The 23,391-nt window shown below is 42.5% G+C and overlaps 1 protein-coding gene across 2 annotated transcripts in view; it reads left to right on the top strand.

Moving 5' to 3' along the window:
- The first annotated feature begins 467 nt into the window (after window positions 1-467).
- LOC150080842 (uncharacterized) overlaps window positions 468-23,391 on the top strand; it is a 259,475-nt gene continuing 236,551 nt past the window's right edge. For both annotated transcript variants that reach the window (XM_090381006.1, XM_090381008.1), the window contains exon 1: window positions 468-965. In XM_090381006.1, coding sequence (XP_090237132.1) covers window positions 684-965 — 282 coding nt within the window. In that variant the 5' untranslated portion in view covers window positions 468-683. The remainder of the gene's footprint in view (window positions 966-23,391) is intronic.

Below are 23,391 nucleotides of genomic sequence, written 5' to 3' on the forward strand. Positions count from 1 at the left end.
GGAAACAATCGATTCACGAGGTGGAATGTTGTTCCTTCGTTGTATTCTTACGAAGTGATTATTTGGCTCTTGCGACTACTACCCGTCTCGCATTATCCGCATGTTTGCCTTCATTTTCCAGGGTGGTGATGCCTTCTCGGGAAACAGAAAGGGAGGCGTGGCTTTAGCGAGCTGGCCAATTCCTAGAACGAAAGGGTGGCTCTGCATTCGCAGCCCTTCCATCCCCCCAACCAGCCCCCCCCGGCACAAATATACACACTCAGCCTCTCCTGTGTGCCGCAATCACAAGCTAGTTAGGTTGTTTTCTCCGCATTCGAATTCCGCTAGAATGAACTGTACCGAAATAAATGGCATATTTTCCAGATGTTCACAGCGCCCCCTGTCCTTAAAGTTTACCGAAACTGCCTTCGCCCGTATTGATTAGTACACGAAACGCTTTCTCGGTGCCGCTTGTCTCTCTCTCTCTCTCTCTCTCTCTGTCGTGGCCTCCACGTGCAGTCCTTACCCCCATACTCCGCCGCTAGGTGTGGATCTTTCCCATTATTTGGGCGTCGGATGTTCTTCTCGGCAGCTGCAGCCGACGTCGTTGCTTCGCTCACAGACTTCGAGGAGCCCGCGGCCGACTAGAGTGGCCACAGTTAATCGGCTTGTCAACCACCCCCATTAGGGGCCCGTAGGTAAACATGGTGACATTAGTAACGCGGGGTGTCTTACTGCTAATGGTGTCTCTTCGGGGCGTTCTCACCCTCGGACTTATAAGGGACTTACCCCAGTTTGAAGAAGTGAGTTTTGTTACCGAGGTGCCGAAAGTCACTCAGACGCCAGTCGTGGAAGAGGACAGGCAGGAAGATGAAGAAGAAGAAGACGATGACCATGTGCAGTGTCTCCTGCCTACGCCAGGACCGTCCGAAGAGGCGTGGTGGAACACTAACAACACGCGAAGAGTGAATATCAATGCAAGTAACGTAAGTGAACTTTTCTTTTGTATCTTTGCTTCCAGGGATCTTTGCCCCGAAAAGCTTTGGACTGTTGCCAATCATTCACAGTATTACATTTACACACGCGTACATTTACACGTCCGCTCGACAACCACTCGACTTTTATTATCGTCTGTCCTCTGCAGATGTTTCGCAGACAGAATTTGCCGTTAGAAGTGCAGACTTATCTGTAATTCAACTGAGGATGTGTCAGAGAAATTCTTGAAGATAAGTGATGAATGGTAGTCGGATAATGTGGAAAAAATTGGAATTTAAAAACAAAAATTATGAAACACAGTGGTCAGAGCGAATCGCTTTTGGTATTTGCTATGCGATTGAATAAAGAGCAGAGGGGGTAGAAACTGTGTGGGCCAGATCCGACTCGTGCAAGCATCTTGGGTTTTAATTTTCCTCCGGAAAGTGGATACTTCCTTAACTCATTTCGCAAAGCGGGGGAGCGACATGCGATGATAATAAATCCCAATATTTGACAGGCGAAGCCAAGCAATCCCAATTGAACGACATCTACCAGATTATCATCTCGCCTCGTCATTGCGAGTTCTGCCGTCTTTATGCTAATAAAACTCAGTCAGGGAATTCGTCAACACACGATATATCCAGGTTGTTAATTTTACTAAAATAACCGCAGTAAATTCATGGAAACTCGATCTCAGGATTTCATTTGCAATGTTAATTTAATTCTATCAAACACATCCTGTTCGTTCATGTAGCGCCGCGTCAGCAACTATAATTAGCTTGAACGTATCGCAAACTGATGTGAGTTATTGTGTCTAAACAGATCAGACGATACCCCTTCACACTCCGAAACATCGTAATTGACGTGTCATCCTATATCTCGGATTCAAACAAAATGATTGATGAGCTACCAAAAACGGCTAGCTACGACAATCCCTCGCAGTCTTCGCCGCATCCCTAACATCCCACTCAGTCCCAATAAGACAGCTTTGAAATATCATTCTTGCACACATTAACGGGATGTCGTAGAAGGGATAAGCAAGCCGGAATGGGGTAATTAGTGCAGGCGACAGTTAAAGTTGCAACAAGACTCGGAATATCCTCAGAGTATTTCTGAATTAAATTGCAAAAGGGGGGTTCTTTATCTGAAGAAACCGAAAAGTTAATTATAGACGAGAAGGAAAAATTCTCAACCACGCCGCAATAAGTTTTATTTAGTAAGGAGTTGACACGTGAGATTCTAAAGAAATTAAAAAGGAATGCTACTTTATGTCATCTACATAACTGTCTGAGAATTTTTTAAAACATTTTTAAATATACGAATGGATATCTGCTACTGATTATCTGTGTTTTTCTGATATTTAGATACAAACTGACCTCAAATTTCGAAGAAATACCGGTATCTTGTTTATTTAGCCACCTAGTACACTCAGCTAAGCAAAAACTCCTCCCTTTAACTCAAATAAATAAATAAACGAAGTCTTAAAAAGACGTATCAATAACATGGGGCAAACGACGCGAAACTTCGTAAGTAACTTAAAAGTATTTCTGAAGCCAAAACAAGGATAACATTGCAAATATTGTCATTCATGACGCACTTCCAGACGTCTCTGGGAACTGATGCGGGTACTAATTATGACAGAAGGGACTGTCGCTTTGTCAGACGGGGAGTCTGAGCAGACTTGTCTCAAGGGACTGGTAGGACGAAATGGCAATAACGGCAGTGCTGGAAAGTGCCAAGATATGTTCGTGAGTGCTCTGAAGGGATGCAGTGTAGCTCATCTCTATCACGTGACACTTTCTGATTATTTAATTGAAGGATGAAATTCGTCACTTCGTATGTAGGTTGCGTTTCGAAAAACAATCGAATTCTTCCAGCGCTATCGTAATTTCCATGCAAGCCCACACAGTTACTGCCTCGCCGTTTCTCATTTTGCGGGCAAATATTCTTAGAAGGAAAAAAGCCTTCAGGATTTTCGCCACAATTCAACGTCAGATTGGAATTCATACGCTCAATAAAATGCGTTCTCTGTTGCTCGCGCCTCTGAAACTATCCCGGAAGTTCCAGAAAACTGCGTGCCTCGCTGATCTCCGAATTCTTCTTTGTAGAAAGCAGATGCCAGATTTCCGAGCGCGTTTTCTGTAAGAAGGCAAAACACTTCCCCTTATGAAAGCTGCCTTGCTCGCAAATAGTTTTACCCGAATGCGCTTTCAAAGTTCTAAAAACAGTGCATATTTCGAAATATTCGCCCCTGTAAATGTACTTTCCTCGCACATATTCTAGGTATTACACGTGTCCTCTTTCTGTGTGGATGCAGCTTCTCCGCACATCCACTGACCTTGCAAAGGAATCGACTTACTATGAATAACTTCGACAAATTCAAACTTCAAGGATTAACTCAAAACACAATTTGCACATAATTATTCTTTAAAATCGCCCCAGCTTCAGATATTTAGAACGCCATGCATTTTTATTATTATTTAAACATTTCTAGCGTATAGTAGATTTTACAGATTTTCTTATATTACTCTGACAAAACAGAGAATCAGTACTAGACCTAGTGCAAGGACTCCATCAACATTTGCTGCACTGGCCAAATTACGTAAATAGCGAATTGGAACTCCTTTAGAGGGTAATATCCCTGATGTTAGCCAATACCCCGTAAGAGTATGGGATTCCTGTTTACTTTTCCGTCTATCTAGGTTGTGCACTAGATTAAAATCCAAGGACGGCGAAGAAGGCCGTATATAATCAGGGAATCACTAGAAGAACTATCATAATCTTTGCAACGATCCTTGCCCTGTGAGCAGTGCTATTAGAATACTAGGAAATTCCATCGCCTTACAGTGTCAGAGAGTTCATTCGTCAAAAGAATGTACACTGCAGAAAAATCCTTAAAAATCCGGCACCCAGTTGAGAGGGTTGCCGGATTTCAGAGAGAGATGTTGGAGAAGCGTCGGATTTTAGTGAGTGGGAAGCACACTTCGGCGAATATTGAGCATTAAGAACGAGGGGTGTGCTACAAAGGGTGGGCGAGCTCGCGCGAAGCCGATTGTTAAATTTCGAGGAATTGCCCGAATCCCAATGTTAAATTTTGGAGGGCTATCCGAACCTCTTTTTGAAAACAATAGTTTGGTAAAATTTAAAACTATTTTAACCGGAGGATGACCCTTGGCTGAAATTCTCGAATGAGCCCCTTACAAATTAGCAGCATACTCCTGCTGACAACTGAATTTATTTACATCTGTATTGACTAAATTATAGTACTAGTGGTTAAAACGTAAATAACAGCTGAATTTGTTAAATATGAGCAAATGACAATGTAATTAAACTAAGAAAACAAAAAAGGGAAAAAAAGCAATAAAAGAAAATGATAATAAACAGTCACAGTAAAGGTTATCAAAATATCAATGGATGAGCGTGAGAGAAAAAATACTTTCGCAATGGAGAATAAGAAAAAAAAAATAACCATTCTTCCTGAGAAATAATTATTATAACGAGGCAATTATTATCAATTTAGAGGACATTTTGCTGTGGATAAATTCAATTTTTGTACGTAATAATAAAGCTTGCTGTTTCGTTTTTGCCTCTATTATAACTATATCAGAGAAAACAGCAACGGAGTGGGAAGCCAAGTGAGTGACCTTGAACCACTGATTGTTTTTCTCCTGCTTTAGTTCTGCACTGACGAGCTGTATGACGTTATAATTGGGACGAAACCCTAGGCTGTGTGGAATTAAATCTATTGTTTGCGTGCATCAGTAAGTCGCTGTTTATGGAGGACATTAACCATAAATTTAATGAAGCTTACATTTTTCCAGCTGTACCCACACTAAGCATTTTCAATCTCTCTCTTCATTTCAGCTATCCTAAAGTGAGCTCAAAGTCACTAGCACAAGCAAGAACTGTATGACAGGCCACATAGCTGTAATTTTCAAGAGCAGTTCGCGCTAAGGTTACTGAATAAGAGAGAAATTCAGTTATGATATAGCTAAAGCTATAGCCGGAAATTATAAGATATCAGCAGGAGTACTTTGTCCTTTCTTTTGCAACCAGAAGGATTTAAACTGGGCTGATAACGCAATGGTCTTAATTCTCGAAGTAGAACAAAACTTGCCTCTTAAAGGGCTGCCCAAGTATCGCACTGCTTTCAAACAGATGGCCTCGCAAAAAGTTTGACTGTTTGTTTAAAATATGAGGATGCTGTGACAATCTGTTTCGGCACTAACGGGTCCCTCATAAAACAGCAGGTACTCTCCAGTGACAACGCTATAGCTTTAGCTATGTTACAACTTTGAAAACTTCAATTTCGTACACTGCATGGCAGCTCTCATTGAAGAGCCTTTTTTACAACTGTTTTGTCTGTGTGTTGTCTGGACAGACCACTTACTATCTGATGCGCGACCAATTGATCCTGAAACAGGCTGTCACAGCAGTCTCATGTTTCAAACAAATGGCCGATTAGCCTTTTGGTGACGCCTTCTGTTTTAAAGTGCTTCAATACCAAGACAACCAGTTACAAAAGTCAAGTTTGCTCTTTTATATGAATTAAGACCAATGCAATGCAGTTTATATCCTCATTTCTGTATGGATTCTCAAAGACAATTGCGATCGGTGATAGGAGTGTTGGATTTTAAAGAATTTAGGATTAAGGTACAGACTAGAGAGTTTCTACATGGCATTTTCTCCTATAACAATTGCAGCGCGATCATATATTGGAGGGGAATGGAACTTAATTATATACATGCACCTGACTAAAATTATACACAATACAGTATATTTTAAACTGTATATAAACAGTTAATTAAAATCTGGGGATAAAACAAATTTTTAAAAAGATAAAATAAAAAATCGTATAACAAAGTCTCGTATTAGGATTAGTCACTCAATATGAAATGAAGGGGGGGAGGTGGATTTGATTGATGGAAGAGGACTACAGAAGAGGAACTGTTTCCTCTCCATAACTGCGGTAATCATGTCATAACAAAAGGTAAATCTCACAACTTCTCCAAAATCAATTCGTATTTATAATAAAACTCAAATGTATTGATTTCGTTGTTATGAAGTCCGAACAACAGAGGGATCGATTTCATGTACATTCAATTTATTAAGCAAATAATTTAAAGAGTCATCAGTCCACAATCTCATGTCTAAAAATCACTTCTTTTGGGCGCTTTTAACATACATTTTTAGCAGCTGAGAAAGTCCTCAAAGATTATCAAAAGCGCAATACGGCGCAAAGAAAACATTACACATAACAGAGCTTCCCAGAGGAGCTCGACACCCTTGATCCGCTGACCCCAGTGCCTTCTAACATTCGTCAGTTGGAAGTAGAGTCGTCGGACCAGCTCTGACATTACCATTGAACACTGTCGCCGTTCACACCTCTACAAAAAAAGGATACGTTTGTTTACTCACACAAAAGTAACCTTATGGAACGCAATACAGTTTTGGGATGACATCATCGCAATACTGCTCTTATCTCTCTGCAGTATCCACTGATATGGATACACTTCAAGTCAAATTGGGACACTGAAAGTGTCCCAAATATCCCACAATAATGTGAAAATTTGCTTACATAACTAGAAAGAAGTCATTGGTGGATGACTGCTGGTCCTTGATGCAATCTACACCAATACATCTGCAATGTCACTGTTGGCCACAGGAAGCTTTCATTGGATGGTCACTGACATCACGCTCCTGCTTTTCCCATAGGAACTGGTGGTACCTATTGCTTATATTTGCTTATTGACGCTGTTCTTTTCAGATTTTACCGAAGTTCCCTATTATTTTGTTAGGGGCGTGCAGCGAAAAAATTATAAGCAAACTAAATAATTCTTAAGAAAGCATCGCTAACTCCTACAGAAAATAGAAGTCTTACTTTTCGTTTCTAGAGATCGTTTCCTTAGTATGTTTAATTAGATTCGCTCGTGATATTTGTCTGGGGATGATATTTCATATTAAAACGCATCTTTTTCGGTAATCGAATGGGTGTAATGTTTCTGCGCGAGCATTTCACGTCTGTGCGAGAGATTTAGAGAAACCCAGATGATGAGCGCATCTCTTTTTCCATTCAGAGAATGAGAAATAATAGAAGCTGGTCAAAATGAGTGAGCCCAAGAAGCTGAACGAAAGAGAATGCAGAAATGAAGAGATTATAGAGGAGGAGGATGCCGGGAATGAAAAGGATCGACAAAGCAGTCATAGCGATAACGAACAAAGGAAGTTGATCAAGCAAAAAAATGGACCGTCTGAAAGGGAATTTATTAGCATATCGGGATGAGAAAGGTAAAGAAAACGAATCAAAAAGGATGGAAATTCCATTTGTGAAATGAAAAGAATTAAAATTACAATGAACAGCGCAGAACAGCAATTGACTACTTGCGTGGATTCTGGAAAGAGAGAGAATATATCTGAAAGAACATGAAGTTTAGAGCGCTGTGGAAGGGGCTTTCGTATTAAAGGACGCATATGTCTCTCAAAGCTGCTATTGTAATGATAAAATACTAATTCATCTTTGACAGTGCTTTCCAAGTTTCGGAGATATTAATCAGAGTCCCAGATGCCGAGGATGAAAGTACTGAAGAGCGCGCAACAGAGTGAATCAAACATTCCCGGCAATTTCACAAATAACCTCTTGTACGAAATCGTGGCACGTTTTCAACCTCCATTTCTTTAAGTAAATTATACTTTGCGAAACTGAATGCAATTTGAGTGATGGTCGGAAGAACTGCGTCTTATCCACCCATTTACTTCCATTGCGCAGATTAACGGGCGCAGTTAAATTTTAATCTGCTGAGCGAGCCTAATAGAACTGACTCTTCATTTCTTCCTTTCCGTTCACGTTACAGGTAGAGTAAGAGAGCGATGAAATGGATCACGTTAAGTCTTTAGAATACTCTGGGGTGGGGATATAATTTAAAGCAATTTTACTACGCCTACATATATATATATATATTTATTTTATTTGTATTATATATCATCGCAAACTTTTTATTTTTCTTATACACACCCCTTTCTTTTACTTATCCTTTTGTTTGGTTTGTTCCCTGTACCTTTTCTTTACACCTTATTATTGGTCTCTGAAAACCGTTGCCAGTTTTTGAAACAACAGCTCCCCGCAAAGCATTAAGGCCCACAATGCAACATGAATGCTGTGTTATTAATTCTCGATATAGTCCGAAAATCAAGTATTTTTTTACAAGTATGTATATCGGGCAGAAAATTTATTTTGTTACTAGGAAACAACTTCAGCTAATTTCATTGGCTGAAGTTGTTTCATGTCGCCAGTTCTTTCCACTTCCACTCCCCCCCACACACAAACGTCTCTTTTGGGAATATGCTAATGGTTGGGCATGTTTCGTTTGACTGTGGAACATGTTGGGGTCCTTAGTTGATAATATTTATTAAACGGACTGCACCTGCTCCAGGAATATGGCCACCATTTGCGAGGTCCACTTTATACTAGAGGCAACCACCACTGTGAAGCCTTCTAAAAGAAAGGCACTTCACACTGTTCTGCAGACATTCTGTGCTGGCTACAGATCCGGTGTAATTAATTTGATACAGTTCCTGGCATAACTGGGAGATAATGGCCACTGTCCTGGAGATATCTTCTGGCTAAACGCGGCACAGCCCCTCTTTCTTATGGGGGGCGGGGTAAACATCATTGTACCTACTGCACCATTAGACTGATTCAATGCCAGGGGATTTTTTTCAACGATTCTTCTCTAGGGAGAGAGAACCACGTCAGAATTATTGCAGGAGTGCCCAGTGGGGGACAAAATGTATGGGGCGTGGTCTCCAAATGGTGGTTGGCTGATATAAGCCGTCAACGAGCATACGGTCCAGTCGATTTGTTCTTATACAAAATCAATCACGCACTCTCGATAACAGCAATCCCTTGTGAAAAATTGTCTTCTCAGGAAATGTCAAATTAAAAAGCTACGAAAACTACCAAAGAAATATAATTCCATTTTATTTTGTAATGCAAAAATTCCGACGACTATTTGCGTCTTTTATGTCATATCCCTTTACAAGGTTAACTTGGTCCTCCAATTTCATTTTTGATTTTTCCCTTTAGTCCTCTGAGGACTAAGGTTGGAGATCGCTACTAGAGGGCATCGCATAATAATGCTGCCAGAAGGAAAAAGAGATGAAATGCAAACCACCATCTAGAGGCAAGACAACAGTGCCAATTAGTGTCTCCAGCGGCGCGACAAATGCCCTGCATAAACATTTTCAAGTCAGACCCATCCCCAAAACAGAATTCCCCTTCCCCCAATTGGGAGCCAAAACAGAGTTTACTTTTAGAAGTTGAGCAACCTCACAAAGCCCGAGCTCATGGACGGTACATCGAAGGAATACGTATCTGCTTCACACCGTATGAGTAAGCAGTTTCTGCTTTCAAGCAATGGTTCAGCGACTAGAAATCCGATTTGATTGCTGGTTTCAAGCTACCACAATCTCTAATGAAATCATTCTTGGGCACAAGTTTTACGCAATCTAATTTGCAAAATTTCGGACGTCTGAAACTAACCACTATACCGAGGTAGATTCGAAATGTCAAGGTTGCTATGTCGTCCCGCATATACAGTCCAGCCACAACAAGTATGTGGACCAATTAGGACAAAACCAGCGAGTCGCTGGTTGAATTCACGTGTCAGCAAGATGGAGGATGGAAAACATACCAATAACAGTAAAGAAAGGAAAGTAATTTTGGACACAGAGTTTGGGAAAAATCAAATTTAAAAAAAGAAGAGCAAGTACATAGTGGCATAGTATTTAGGGTTAGGCGCGACCTGTGGTTTCCCACATGTGCGCCTTATGTACTCTGTGATGGAATGCAGAACTACTGGATAAGCCAGAAAAAAGTGGTGTTTGGCCTATGCAGTATTGTGTTGAGTTCTGTTGTTGCGTCTCTGGCTACTTGGACGCAGGACCCCTAGTGGAACCCCACGTTGCCCGCCACCAAAGCATGAAGGCAGCCTGGCTCACCAGGCTGCCTTCATACTCTGGCTGATCTCCGCCAAGGTCGCCTGAGTTTTCTGGAAGGAGACAAAAAAAAAAAGAGTGGGGAAAATAGTAGAAGCGGTGGAGTCAAAGTAGGTAAAAGGAGGAGGATGAGGAAAGAAGGTATTCTTCAGCGGAAAGAAGAGGTGGGAAGGGAGAAGTAGTAATCACCCCTTGTCTGGAGCCCACCGAAGGCCAGAGAAAGGAAGACAGCTTGCAGAACAAGGAAGGTTTGCAAAGTTGGGAAGGTGCAATGGGAAGCGTATGAGTTTGATTTATATCAGTTCAGTGCCGTCATTCCAACGTGGAAGATGTCCATTTGGGTGTTCGTTCAGTTCTGATAGTGGCCGGTGATGAGGGGAGAGATTACAGCGGTTTCAGGAACGTCTGGTGTGGATGTCTATGTTGTGGGATCAGACGTGGAGAGATGATACCAACGCCTTTTGAAGACTGCTGAGGCATACCTGCTAAAAGCTAAAAACGCTTCTTTTGATTTTAACAGGTTGTTTCCGGGCTGAGTGTGAGTAAATTTATATCCAGTAACAGTTGATTACGTAGGTCCAGGTAGATATTATACGAGTGCATTACGTGGTGCCAGTCCTCCAGTTCTCACAGACACAATGGGCATCGTTTACAAACCCAAAGTCCTGAAGTCGCTTTTTGAATGACCCATGTCCTGTCAGAAGAAAGGTAGCGTGTAAATTAGGGAAGAATCAGCCAAGTCTTTGTTTGTTGAGGTAGGAGACACTAGGTAGAAATAGTTTGGTAGTACTGCCTTTGGTGGAATCATCCCAACGGATTTGCCAGAGGGAAACAAGTTCCTGCCAAGTACGCCGTAGTTCTTGTTTCGGATCTGCATCAATAACAGTTTTTATCTCCAGGAATTCAGTTTCTTTGTTCTTTCTGATGGCATGTGAAGGCCGCTTGGAGGTCAAGGGGATAAAACCTGTAGGAGCAAGTACAATAAAAAGCGATTTCTTTTAGCTATGCTACGAAGTGTGCATAGTGTTAGAGGAAAGGCGTCTCCAGTGGTTTCCCACATCTGTGCCATATAAACTCTGTGGAGACAAACAGTATCACTGTGAAAGCCAGAAGGTGTTCTGTTGTAAATGAAGTATTGTGTTGGGTTCTGTTGGGTGTCCTGGCTTTTGGTCGCAGGGCCCCTGGAGGGACCCCACGTTGCCCGCACACACCACTAGATGGTAGCCAGGCTGTCCATAATTTTCTGGATAGTCTCTTCCAGGTCGCCTAAGCTTTCTGAAAAGAGACCAAGTAAAAAAAAAAAAAAAAAAAGATAGAGTACAGGATGTACCGGAGAGAGTAAAGGAAATGAGATAGAGACAGAGCGACGGAGGATGTAAGGAAGGCATCCTTCGCAGCTTGGGTGGGATTTCTCCCACCTAAGCGGAAAGTGGAAGAAGAGGGCCCCTCGAGAAGGTGGAAAGTTGTTGTTGTTATTTGGTTTTTAGGAGCATTAGCAACTAAGGCCATATTGCTCCGGGGATATGCGGTGTTCATTCCCTGACCTTTCCGCATCCTCCGTATTTGGTGGTCACTGGCTCGAACCCCGGTCTAATCAAGAAGCGTGTGCTACGCACTGCTGCTCCTGCCCACCTGGCTACGGAGGCGAAGGTGGAAGGACTCACGTATCAAGAGAGACACGGATGAAATAATTCAAGTGACCTGAGTGTCACTTGAATTGTTTCATCCGTCAAGTCCAGTAAGCAGAAGTGGTCGCAATCTAGGTGAAGACGTTCACAGTCGGGTTGAGATAGTCGAAACTGGACGAATCTGAGTTGGAGATGTTCAGTATATGAGAAAAGAGTGTAGATAAGTGTGCATTGGTTCCAAGGCGCTGTACTAGTGATCTTCTGCTGAAGAGATCATGGGCGGAGGCAGAGGAAGCGTGGTACTGGTCTTCCTCATTGATCAGAAGATGTTCATTTCCTCGAGGCAAGGCAATGTACCTTTGTTATGAGCAACATTCCCAGGTCCTCGCAGAGCGTGCAAACACAGAATAGGTGATTCCCAGTCTTCGTTTTCACCAGAAAGACAGCGAGGGTCATCCACGATGTTCATAGAAGCAAGTTTGTGATTTAGGGATCCATGGCCTGTAATCAGGAAAGTGGTATATAAACCTGGGCTGTACCATGCCGGAGCTTTAGGGTAGATCTGCGCTATTTGAGGTAATAATTTTTTAGTGATAGTGTTTCGGGGATGGTATTTCATCTGTTTTGCCAGGGGTTAAGAAGGCGGACTGCAAGGCACTTATTTTCTTCTTTGATGGTGTTTTCTGGGTTTGTAGTGAAATCCAGGATGGTGGTAGGGAGTCCCTTTGAGAGCCGGTAGTGCACACCTTTGCGAATTACCTGTAGGTCCAGAGGGAGAACTGCCGCCAAGACTTGGAGCGCTGGGTTGCTTACCGTGCAGCAGTCACGGGTGATTGTGAGAAGGATATTACGCTGAATGGTGGTGAACTTCCTTTGGTTACGAACAATGAGTGCAAGATGATACCAGATATCTGCACAGTAGGTTATAGTGGGAATAAATACAGCTTTGTATAGCATCTGCAGTGAGCGGCGATTGAGGCCCTAGTCAGACCTGCTGATGCTCGCTACCGTTGCGGTGTAGTTCCTGACTTTGTGATGAAGATAGTCTAGGTGCGGGTAAAAAGTGAGCTTGGGACCAAGAATTACACCAAGGTTGCCATCTCGGTTGCCAGTTTGATGGTTATACCAGCAATTTTAATCTGCGGCGGCCTGCTTATTTGGAGGGTTCCTCTGAGTAGAATTGAAGTAGTTTTCTAAGGGGATATATGGAGTTTATGGAGGATGGCCCATTCTTGTAGCTTTGCTAGGGCTTCATTGGCTGTTTTTTTCCAGGGAAGCTCTGGAGTTTCCAGTGACTGTCAGAATCAGGTCGTCTGCGAAGGCTTGGGTGGAAACATGGCCCAGGTCTAGGTTCAAGAACTCATCCATGACCACATTCCATAGGAACGGGCCAAGGACAGAGCCTGGGGGCAGCTGCTGTAGACTTGTCGATAGGAATTTCTGACTGTAACACTTCTGTTGTGCAGATAGTCCTGTATGTAGCTGTAAAGATTTGCTGGAACGCTAGCTACGCTACGAAGTTGCGCTCAGGTAGGAAACCAGTGCATGTTGGGCGAGGGCAGCGGAATAAAGAGCCATAAGCAGTACGAAAAAGAAAAGGTCGCCAATGAGACAACTTTCGACATCTGGGACAGCAAAATACTGCGACCTGCTGTCAGTGTTAAAAAACGTGCTCGGATTTGGAAGTAACGAAGGGTACACGGGACTATTGTAGGTCACAATTGTAGCTATCAAAGTGATCAATATTTCTGTACAACCGCGCTTTCAAAGCACGGTTGCCACTTAGGTGTCTCTACATTTTCACTCCTTATCGTGGGGGGGGGTTACAGTTGTGGAGCATTTACTGCACTTAAGATCGACAGTTTGGCGAGGTAGAGGAAATTGCGGAAGAAGAAGTAATGTTCGGGGAATGCCAAGACTCTGCGAAGGCAAAGAATACTCTAAAAGTTGGGAGGAAGTAAAACTTCATCTATCGGGCTGTCATTCTTTTGTTTTCAGCTGCGTGGTCCTACGAGGGGAGAGTAATGAGAAGAGACAGCGAAAGTAAAGAGAAAACAAAGTGTTCCTTGTGTCTCGCCGCGTGCTCTGGCACACTCGATATGTTCCACTAATGGAACTTCTCTCTCTTCCACAGTTATTTTTACTCCTCAAAGATCATAAATCGAAAACTCTACGGTCCGCTGTCTGTTTAATATCAACGAATAGACTTTTTAGCAGCGACATCTAGAGAAGTTTTAGGAAACTTGAAAGAACGTCATTTAAAAAATAAAAGAGCTTCTAAAAAAATTCCGGTCATTTGGACGTTTCTGAATTTAAGGTCAAGAGGCTACGAGGTGTCATTCCTTGACAGCGCGAGAAACAAGACAGACACACAAAAGGAAGGTGATTAAGTTGACAGACAAGTGGATATACGATTCCATTTACTTTTTCTTTTCTGTAGAGAAAGGCAAAAAAAAATCTCACAAGTCGCAAAATGTGTAGCCCCCATCCAGATCTGTAAGCTTTTCTCCTGCCGAGATGTTATGGAAATTTGAGACACGAAGGCTCGCTTTCAGTTAATCCGTGTCACAACCTCTGCTCTCGGTATTCGCAACCACCGCCGTGTTTAAAATATGAAAATTTACTTCAAAAATATTCATGCGCGCATTTTGCCTTCTTACAAGGAAGTCCCCCAAACAGTCTTACCTGCTTAAGTCCATCAGCAAGTATAAAGGGCTATTTTCTTTGAAGACGCTACCGCGAATCTATTTCAGCTTCTTAAAGGCAGTATTTCTTCCTTGTTGCGTAGAACCCTTTGTTCCAAACAACTGTTTATATTCCAAGTTCAATGAGAAAGGAGCGTATCATCAGTCGACAGATCAAAGCTGCTTTCGGAATGTAAATTTCTATCCGCGGAATCGCCTTGAACAAATACTTAGATCTCAAGAAAAAGAACGTCGCTTTTTAGCCAAATTTACGAAAGGATAACAAAGTGGACATAAAATCACATCGATTTAACAACCCCACCCCCTCAAAATTATAAACATTCTGCACATTTTTAAAATAAAATAATTATCGTTTCAAGAAATAATATCACCAAAGCAAATTGAGTTGTTTACGCTCGTAGATTCATTTTGGGAGTCAAAAAAAAGTTCGAGTGATCCTTCGCTGTCATTCAACGTCTTCTTTGAAGGATCTGCAGCTCTTCAAAGCAAGTATAAAACAACTCGCGATTTGGAGATCACCTTTTGCCTCGTTAACAGCCACAGCGACCTCCGTGACCTCAAAAGGTACGGGAGTGGAGTAGATTCGAGTAGTGAGCGAAAGTCAATTCAAGTGGAACTTCGTTTCACCTTGTGAAAACTTCGATTCGTTCCACCTTGTACGAGAAAAAGAAAGAAAGCAAAATGAGGATCGTTCTAGAAGTTCGTATTTGAACAGTTAAAGAAATGGAATTGGATATAAACCTTGGACAGTTAACACAGACTTTAGGGCTGTTCTACCAAACGTGCATTCATGCGTTGGAATGTGTGAAAACTTTTTTCCAAGGAACGTGCTTTACAAGAGCAAAGAGGACTCTTCATGGGTGGTCATCGCCATGGATAAAGCAAGGATTGCTCCTTTTGACCCAGACATCAAGCGACAACGCACAGGCTGGAATGCGGAGGAAGTTATGTTGTTGATTTCCTACAGAGAGAGAGAGAGAGAGAGGGTTGTATCACCAGGGGCAACTATTACGCTTAGCAAATTGGAATACTGTGTTACGCTATCAAGGCAAGAAGACGTCGCATGTAGAAACGTGGTGTGATCAGAAAATCGCGCCTTCGTTTCGAAACCGCGTTTTAAAAATGAACCACGTTTCATCACACAGCAATAAGGAGCACTCGGGGTGTGCTTGAAGCAAGTCCAACCGTGCTCGATTGCTGCAGTCAATTTTGATGTTGTTTGCCGTCCATTTAAACAAATAGGAGACGCACCACGCAAAAGTAAATTGCGACGAAAACATCATTATTAATCGCAAATTCCTTATTACGAATTTTTTAAAAAATTATTTATAAAAATATATTTTATTTTCCTTTTTTATTTATACAATTTCCAACGAAAGGAAGAGTCCCGTCCTTCCAGTAACAACGCATGCAGAGATCGTTCAGTGACTTCTGGAATGCGTAACGAGACCGAAGTGTGATGACGGAACAAAACAAACTCGGTGGATGCTGTCACTGGATGAGTTTCCAGCGAGGTGTCCTTTTCTTCGCGGAGGAATTTCACGCCCTTTCGGACACCGCTAACCGAAGACCCGTTTCTTCATTATTCGGAGTGGTGAGAGAAAAGCTCTAACGTCGGGGAGAGAAAGAAACGTTACTTTTCTGGCGAGTTATTCGCTTCTAAAATTTCTCGCCCCGGGGGGGGGGAGGTTTTTTGGAGTTCCTGCGAAGCATTTTTCTTTCGCTCGCGAGCAGTCAGAGACTGATGCGTGCAGTCCTCTATTATGTGCGCGCCGGTAATTGGAAAGCTCTAAGCTATCGGAGAAGCCACGTAGAAGACTTTGTCACGAGGTCCGTTGCCATGGTGACGGTAATTATGTCGAGGCTGGAGGTCAAGGATAGGCAATGGACAGAATAAGGAAACTTCATTCGCAGAGGGAGGATTAAGAGCGCGTACCACGGTTTCGAAACATTTCTTATCTTAACTGGTTGGCAAATAAATTGCCCCGGACATCGGGGATTGTCACTCTACCGTGAACCGCTTTGTGTCGCACAGAGAGCGACTCGCCTTTTTCTGATGTAGTAATCAGTTGTTTGGCAACGGAGTGGCTATTATACAGACAACAGTTATGCCGGTAGAAGACCCCGCACTTTCAGGAAAGGGCAACCATCCCTACTTTCATTATATGATGAACCGGCGAAAGCTGTTCATTCATATGATTGCATTTTTCTTTTCTTTTTTTGCTGCTAGATAGAACGAAAAAGAAATGACAAAATACTTAATTTCCCATTTAAAATAATACGAAATCTCCGTCCGCTCGAGGAGCACGGTGGCATTATCACCGTCCTTCCCACACTAGGTCATTGACGGGTTCGAATCGCGTCAATGACGAGAGGAACTTTTATGGGGGGGGGTGTTCCCCCCCCTCAAAACTTTGCTGTCTCAGGCGAAGACAGCAAAGTTTTCCCCCAGAAACTGGATTTTTCGTCAAACAAAACAAGCAAACCGACTAGAGAACACACGCAATTCACGAACACTTGGTATTCCGGATAACCATAGTGTTTTATTTATTAATACGAATCTCCGAAAGATTCAAATTATATCAGCGTGGCACAGAATGGTGCGTTGTTCCATATAATCCAACCTAAACGAAGCCCCCCCTCCCCCCTTTTTTTTTTTTTTATTTGTTTGCGCTCCTCTCGAGTCAATTGTTATCGCCATGATAGGAACGCCCTGATTACTGATCCTTTAATTGTTACCGATCAACAATGCGGAGTTGGAATTCTTTACTGAAGCGAACACACAGTCATTAATTGGCATGTTTTCCAAAACAAACTGTTTGCGCTTGACACAAGACATTGTTCGCATTCCTTATGTAGAAATTTATTAAACAGAAGCTATTCAGCACCATATGTCTTAATGGTAAAAGGCAATGTTGTGACAATAATAAACGGATTAGTTGATGTTATTAATGAACAAACTTTTCAGTTTTCTTCTTCTATAATTGCGATTGATGCAGAAACATTTGTATACTGCTTTTGGTGGTGATGGAGGGGAAATGAATGATTTATTAATCGAGAAAGTTTAATTTTTTTATTGCTTTAGTGATGAATTATTTATCAACGGTACCTAACAGATTGTTGTTGTTGTTCTAATAATCTGCGCGAAGTATTATACACCGATGAGCCAAAATATTATGACAAACCTAACTAATATGATGTTGGTATTCCACGTGCAGCCAAAACATCTCGTACCCGGCAAGGCATGGACGCTACAAGATTTCTAAATGTGTCTTGTGGTATCTGGTAACAACATGTAACCAGCAGATCCTTTAACTCCTGTAAGGTTCAGACGCCGCAGATCGGAGTTGCTGTACCGAAACAAACCACAGATGCTCGATGGGATTGATGTCTGGGGAATTTGGAGGCCAGGACAATACCTGGATGTCTTCCTCATGCACCGTGAACCAGTCTCGAACAATCCGAGCGGTGTGGCATGGCACATTATCCTGCTGAAAGACGGCACCGCCTGAGGGGAAGACCGTTGCCATGAAAGAGTGTACCTGGTCAGCAATTATGTTTAAGTAGGTGGTAGACGTCAGACTGTCCAGCACATTGACCCGGGGTATCCCAGCAGAACATCGCCCTAAGCATGACACGGCCGCCACCAGCTTGTTTTCGTTCCACGGTGCATCCAAGCGCCATCACTTCCCCAGGTAACGACACACGCAAACCCGGCCCTCCACATGGTGCAACAGGAAACATGATTCATCGGACCAGACGACCTTCTTCCAATCACTTAAGGTCCGATTTCGATGCTCGCATGCCCATTGTCGGCGCTGTCGCCTGTGAACTATGGTCAAAGTCTGCAAAGTAATTTTGTATGTTACTGGCGGTATCCAGGGTTCCCCCTATGTCCGCCGTGTATTAAGCGTTTATAGTTGCCAGCAGTGTCTCGAAATTCCTCTAAGAGTTCAGGTTGAAGTCTAAGTTAATGTTCAAGTTGAAAGTTTTACATTAAATTTAAATTTAAATTACATTTAAATTTATTTTTGATCAAAAGCTCTCCTTTGCACCGCACATAGACAACTTGCAAATAAAGTTTTGTCGAATCCGGTGGATGATTAAACAACAACTAATGCACGTCCATGACCAGGCTGTTGGGTGCAGATATATTAAGACATTTATCCGGTAATATTGTATGGCGCCGAAGTCTGGACCTCAACTGCTACGACCCATCTTAGACGGATTTTCGCGGGGGAATTCTGGCTACTGAAGTGGGCCATATGGAAATTTCGGCTTCCCCCTACACCAAGGACCACCCAGATGGTGGCAGCTGTCAACATCAGACGTCTTCCTGCCATCATTACGAGGGAAGACTAGTCTTTGCCATCAAAATGATGGTCGGCATTATTTCAGTGCCAGATTTCTGGGCTAACTGTGGATGGAGGATCCCGGTCCCAAGCCTTAGGGCTAATCCAATCCTACAGGCCACTCCAAACCGGTTAAGGCTAACTGAGCGGTTCCTACCCGTGCAAATGCTGCAAGACATACAGTCCTTGGACGGCGACCTCTACAAATTCGCAGTCGACAAGGAATATAGGCAGAAAGAACTCGGTCGACTTCCTTCCCAGGACCACGTTAGAGGACAGTAGACCCTGCTCCCGGAGACCTATTCATCACTGCCCTGAATCCATCATCCCAGTGTACAAACTTTTCAGGAGTCATAATGCTCTTTTTTTTGAGTTTATTGTATTATATGATTTCTTTTATGTAAACCCCTGGCTTGTAGCCGTGAAGGGAGTTGTATACAGCAATGTGCTTTCTGTATATAATAAAGAATTCTTCTTCTTCTTCTTCTAAAGTTTACGTGTGATGAAGTTTAATGTTAATTTAATGTTATAATTCAAGTTATGGTTAGCGTTTAGTTTAATGTTCGAGTTTAAGTTAAGTTGGAGTTAAGTTAAGTTTAAATTACAGTTAAGTTAGATTCAAGCTTAGATTTAAGTTTTAGTTTAGTTTGAAATTTTATTTAATTTGGGTTTGTTTAGAATTTTTCTTTGTTTTTAATTTAATTTTTTAGTTTAGTGTTTACTGTAAGTGGGTAGCTTAGTGTGAGTTTTATGTTGTCTTATGTTGTTTGTGGCTGGCGTCTGGCGTTTAGCAGCAGGAGGTTGAGGGCGAAGTGTGCCCCAATCCCCCGCTCCCATCCCTAGCCACGTGGAGGCAGCCAGATTCTACTTTCTCTTATGTGAAAAAAAAAAAAAAAGGGGGGGGACGCATGCCCCCACTCTCGCAGGGCACAGTCCTGTCCTAGAGCGGGGCATGTAGGATTACTTCCTGCACAGTCCCCTCCAGGCGGGGCCCAACCCGCCCACAGTGGTTACGCAAGGAGAATAAACCCTTTCTTCTTCCGTCCTCTTCTCTTCTGCCTTCTTCCTCTTCTCTCTTTCCCTTCTTGTGTTAGCGTTCCTTATTACCCAAGCGCCGAGCTCTCATAGGGCTCAACCTGGCCTAGGGCTGGCGCCTGGCACCTTGTCACCCAGTCCGGTCCTCGTGTGCTGGCTCTGGTCAGCATGGGCACTCGGAGAGGCCTGCGACTACGCAGCCCCATTTTCAGTAGGGTTCGATATACTGTGTGTTGTGACACATTACTCCCGCCGTCACCAGCATTCCAATTATCGGCGAGTTGCACCACAGTCGCCCTTCTGTTGCCACGTACCATCCGGGAGAGCCTTCGCACACCTCGAGCATCGATAAGCCGTGGTCGTGCAACACCTCGCCGGCGGTTCGTGGGTCCCCCCTCCGCGGACCACTTTCGGTAGGCACTAACCACGGCTGACTGTGAGCATTCCACCAGCCATTCCATTTCGGATATGCTCTGACCCAGTCGTCTGTCCATTACAATTTGGCCTTTGTCAAACTCGCTTAAGTCCGCTGCCTTTCCCATCTGAAGAACAAGAGTAATACTGATTAACGGAGCTCAGTGTCAGGTGTTTTTCATACCGTGTCCCGACCCACGCACGCACCACAGTTCACCTACAGTTGCTTCGATTTGCATAACGCCTCGCTGGTCATAATGTTTTGGCTCAGTGTATAATTATCTCTCTTTTTTAAAGTAAAAAAACAGAAAGTGTTCAGTTAGAAATCGTCACGTTTAAGGCAACCCAAACCTGCCACTTTGAGTGAAATGGGGGGGGGACACAATCCACTTCGTAGTATGTGCCAATTGTTTTAAGGTTGTACACCAATTATAAGCTGTAACTGGTGGATCATTTACTACTAGAATCAATTTAGTATTCATTTAAATTAAGTAATTTCCCATTATTAATAAAATGCATTTTAAGAACACGAAATGGAGAGCAATAATAAGGAAAACCCAAATTCTGCAAAAATACATCACGCATACCATTCCTCCGTTGCTAAAAGCGACCTGTAAGTTCATATTTACTGGAAGTACTTACAATTTCTGTGAGCTACGGGACTCGAACCTAGCCATTTTAGGCACGGCTGACATCGTGTCGTCTAATCCAAACCTTAGCGGCTTTAAGAAAACACCCAACACAGACACGATGGGATTTCCTCGAGGAGAATCTCAAAATTCAAAATGGTTTTCATCGATAGTAGGGGAGGAGTCATGTAGGCTGGTTTTCCGCATTACACAACAATCTTTTGTCCCGATTATTAAGTACCTGTATACCAAAGCTCGTTGGCGGATTTAGGGGAGGGGTACGTGTCCTCCTCCAAATTGGAATTTAGCGGGAGACTCAGCCACCTTTGAATCCCCATAAGCGAAGTAGCAGTCAGTTATCTTATGCTGTAATTCTAAAATGTAAAATGTATCTAAAAATGTGAATGAAAGATGTAAGTTTAAAGGATTCTGAATCAGTTTTACTACAATTTTGTGATCTTTGGGATTCTGCTGATATGAAAAAAAGAATGCATTTACCATACTGAGTTATACCCCGATACAAAACTCATAACTCAATTGATACTTTAGGGTGGGGGTGGAGCTTTTTTTTCTTTTCTTTTTGATACGGAGAGTATCTTGGTAGGGCAAGGTGAAATTGGTAGAACTTGTGACTTCGTATAGAACCTAACAGATGTCCTTGCAAACAGCAGAATCAAAAATGGGAAATGATTTGTCGCGTATCTTAAGATCGATTAAGGGAACTACATCCGGATAAAATATGGAAGAGGCGGTGGAGTAGAGAATACATAAACCAATGAAACTGAGATTAGAGTTTAAAATGAACTCGGGAAGCTTTCCAAGCACGAAATTCCTCTTGGAAGTTGCCCTTCACCTCGCCACTGTTCATTTTGAAGGCTGTCCTTTCAGCCGACCGCGACGCGAGCTGTTGTTCGCTCGAATAAAAGTATTGAAGAATGCTGCCGGTGGTAATCATCGTCTAACTTTCTTTTATCCGAGAGATGTCGAGAGAAGAAAATCAGACTTTGTAGCCGCTAAGATGGCCATCGATCAAGCGCTTCTTATTAAAGTTTTAAGACTCGCTATTCAGCAGCCGAAGACAAAACCACTAATTTGTAGTCGATAATCCGGATCGCAGATAACTGGTCATTAATTGGACATTAATCACGCTTCAAGTACCTGCAGAGAGCCAGAGATCATTAAGAGCGATGAAAGGACGGCGAAGAAGTTCGAAAAAGAGCAGGAGAAGAAAAAAAAGGAAAAATTTAAATTGCCTTCGTCGCTTGTGCCAAGAGTAAGACACGCTACAAAGGCCAAGATTGGCCACAAATAATCTATCGGGTGATCGCCAAAAACGTGCACAGTTTAATGAAATTAAATCACGTTTGTGTTCCACGTGTTGTCTTCTCCCTCTTCTTAATAATACAAACTGGAACGGATGTTTCTTTTACTTGTGCTGCCATCTAGGAATACTTTGCAGAAATTCTGAATTGGAGACGCGGTATTTTTATTCATTTATTTCAAGTTATATTCCTGGACTGTCACGGTGGTTGGAGAGATTTACTTGAATACGCTGCCAAAGGCAACAGGTTATATCGCGGATAATGTTGCCAGTTAGAAAACATTCAGTTTGGTTTGATTATCATAAGAATAAAAATCTGAGTTCTCAGGTAGCAAACATTTTTTTTTTTTTTTTTTTGTAAAAAATCATCGTATAACGTCTCAGTACTTCCAGCTCACTCCAGAGGGGGCAACCATCGCAGGGTTAGTATTATCCTTGTTTTCGAAGAACAAAACAAAAATATTCTTTATTCCTCTATGTAGATCATCTTAGTACTTTGACGATTATTTAGATTGCCTAAAGGTTTCTGTGACGTTCTTAAACGAAATTGGATGCTTGGACAACGCATTTCCCCAAAGGGTACAAGTATCGTGTCTAAATTGCTCGCGCTCATGGCCGATTTGTGAAAAGAAAACAAACAACCATCGACTAACTCAGCCATAAGTGAAAATGGCCTGTGATGGAAACCGAACTTACCCTCGCAATCGAGTAGCAACCTGCGCAGACACTACACTGCGAGAAAGTGTCTGATGCTCAGATCACCGCCCTCAACAGCCACTGCGTGGAAGATTGTCACACCAGGAGCTTCCACTACCAGAGCTCAATGCTTAAAAGAAATATTTCCATTAACCAAATTAAAAGAGCAGCGTTTCTTCTGGAAGGAAGGTAACGCGTTAAATAAATTACCAAGAATGAATCAAATATATCTGGAATGTGGATAGAATAAATACTCCGTCCTTTATCTCTTAACGTCAAGTCGTCTGAAGCGATCTCAGTTTGCACGAGCCAGGTAATGCGCTCACTAATTGCCGCTATCAACGGATAACGCGATGAGCGCACGAAAACCAAAAATATTCTGTTTATCACAGCATTTGCCCTCATGAACAACTTGTCAGCGTCAAGAGATATTATGATTAAATACGAAGTTAAGTACTCGAGGGACTAACTAATGAAGAAAATAAGCTGCAAGGTAAGAGAACACGCACGTGGAATATCAGAAAAGATACACATTATTTAGATTATTCACTTTCTCCAGACTATGCGCGTACCTTGCCACGCGACGACAATCAACGAGAAGGGAGGCAGCCCTCTGTTTTCCCAATGATGTCCATTACTGCAACAGAATCTTCTCTCATTTTA

This window comes from Mastigoproctus giganteus, chromosome 9 (assembly GCF_048544385.1).
Source record: "Mastigoproctus giganteus isolate SK-2022 chromosome 9, ASM4854438v1, whole genome shotgun sequence".
Taxonomy (NCBI): Eukaryota; Metazoa; Arthropoda; class Arachnida; order Uropygi; family Thelyphonidae; genus Mastigoproctus; species Mastigoproctus giganteus.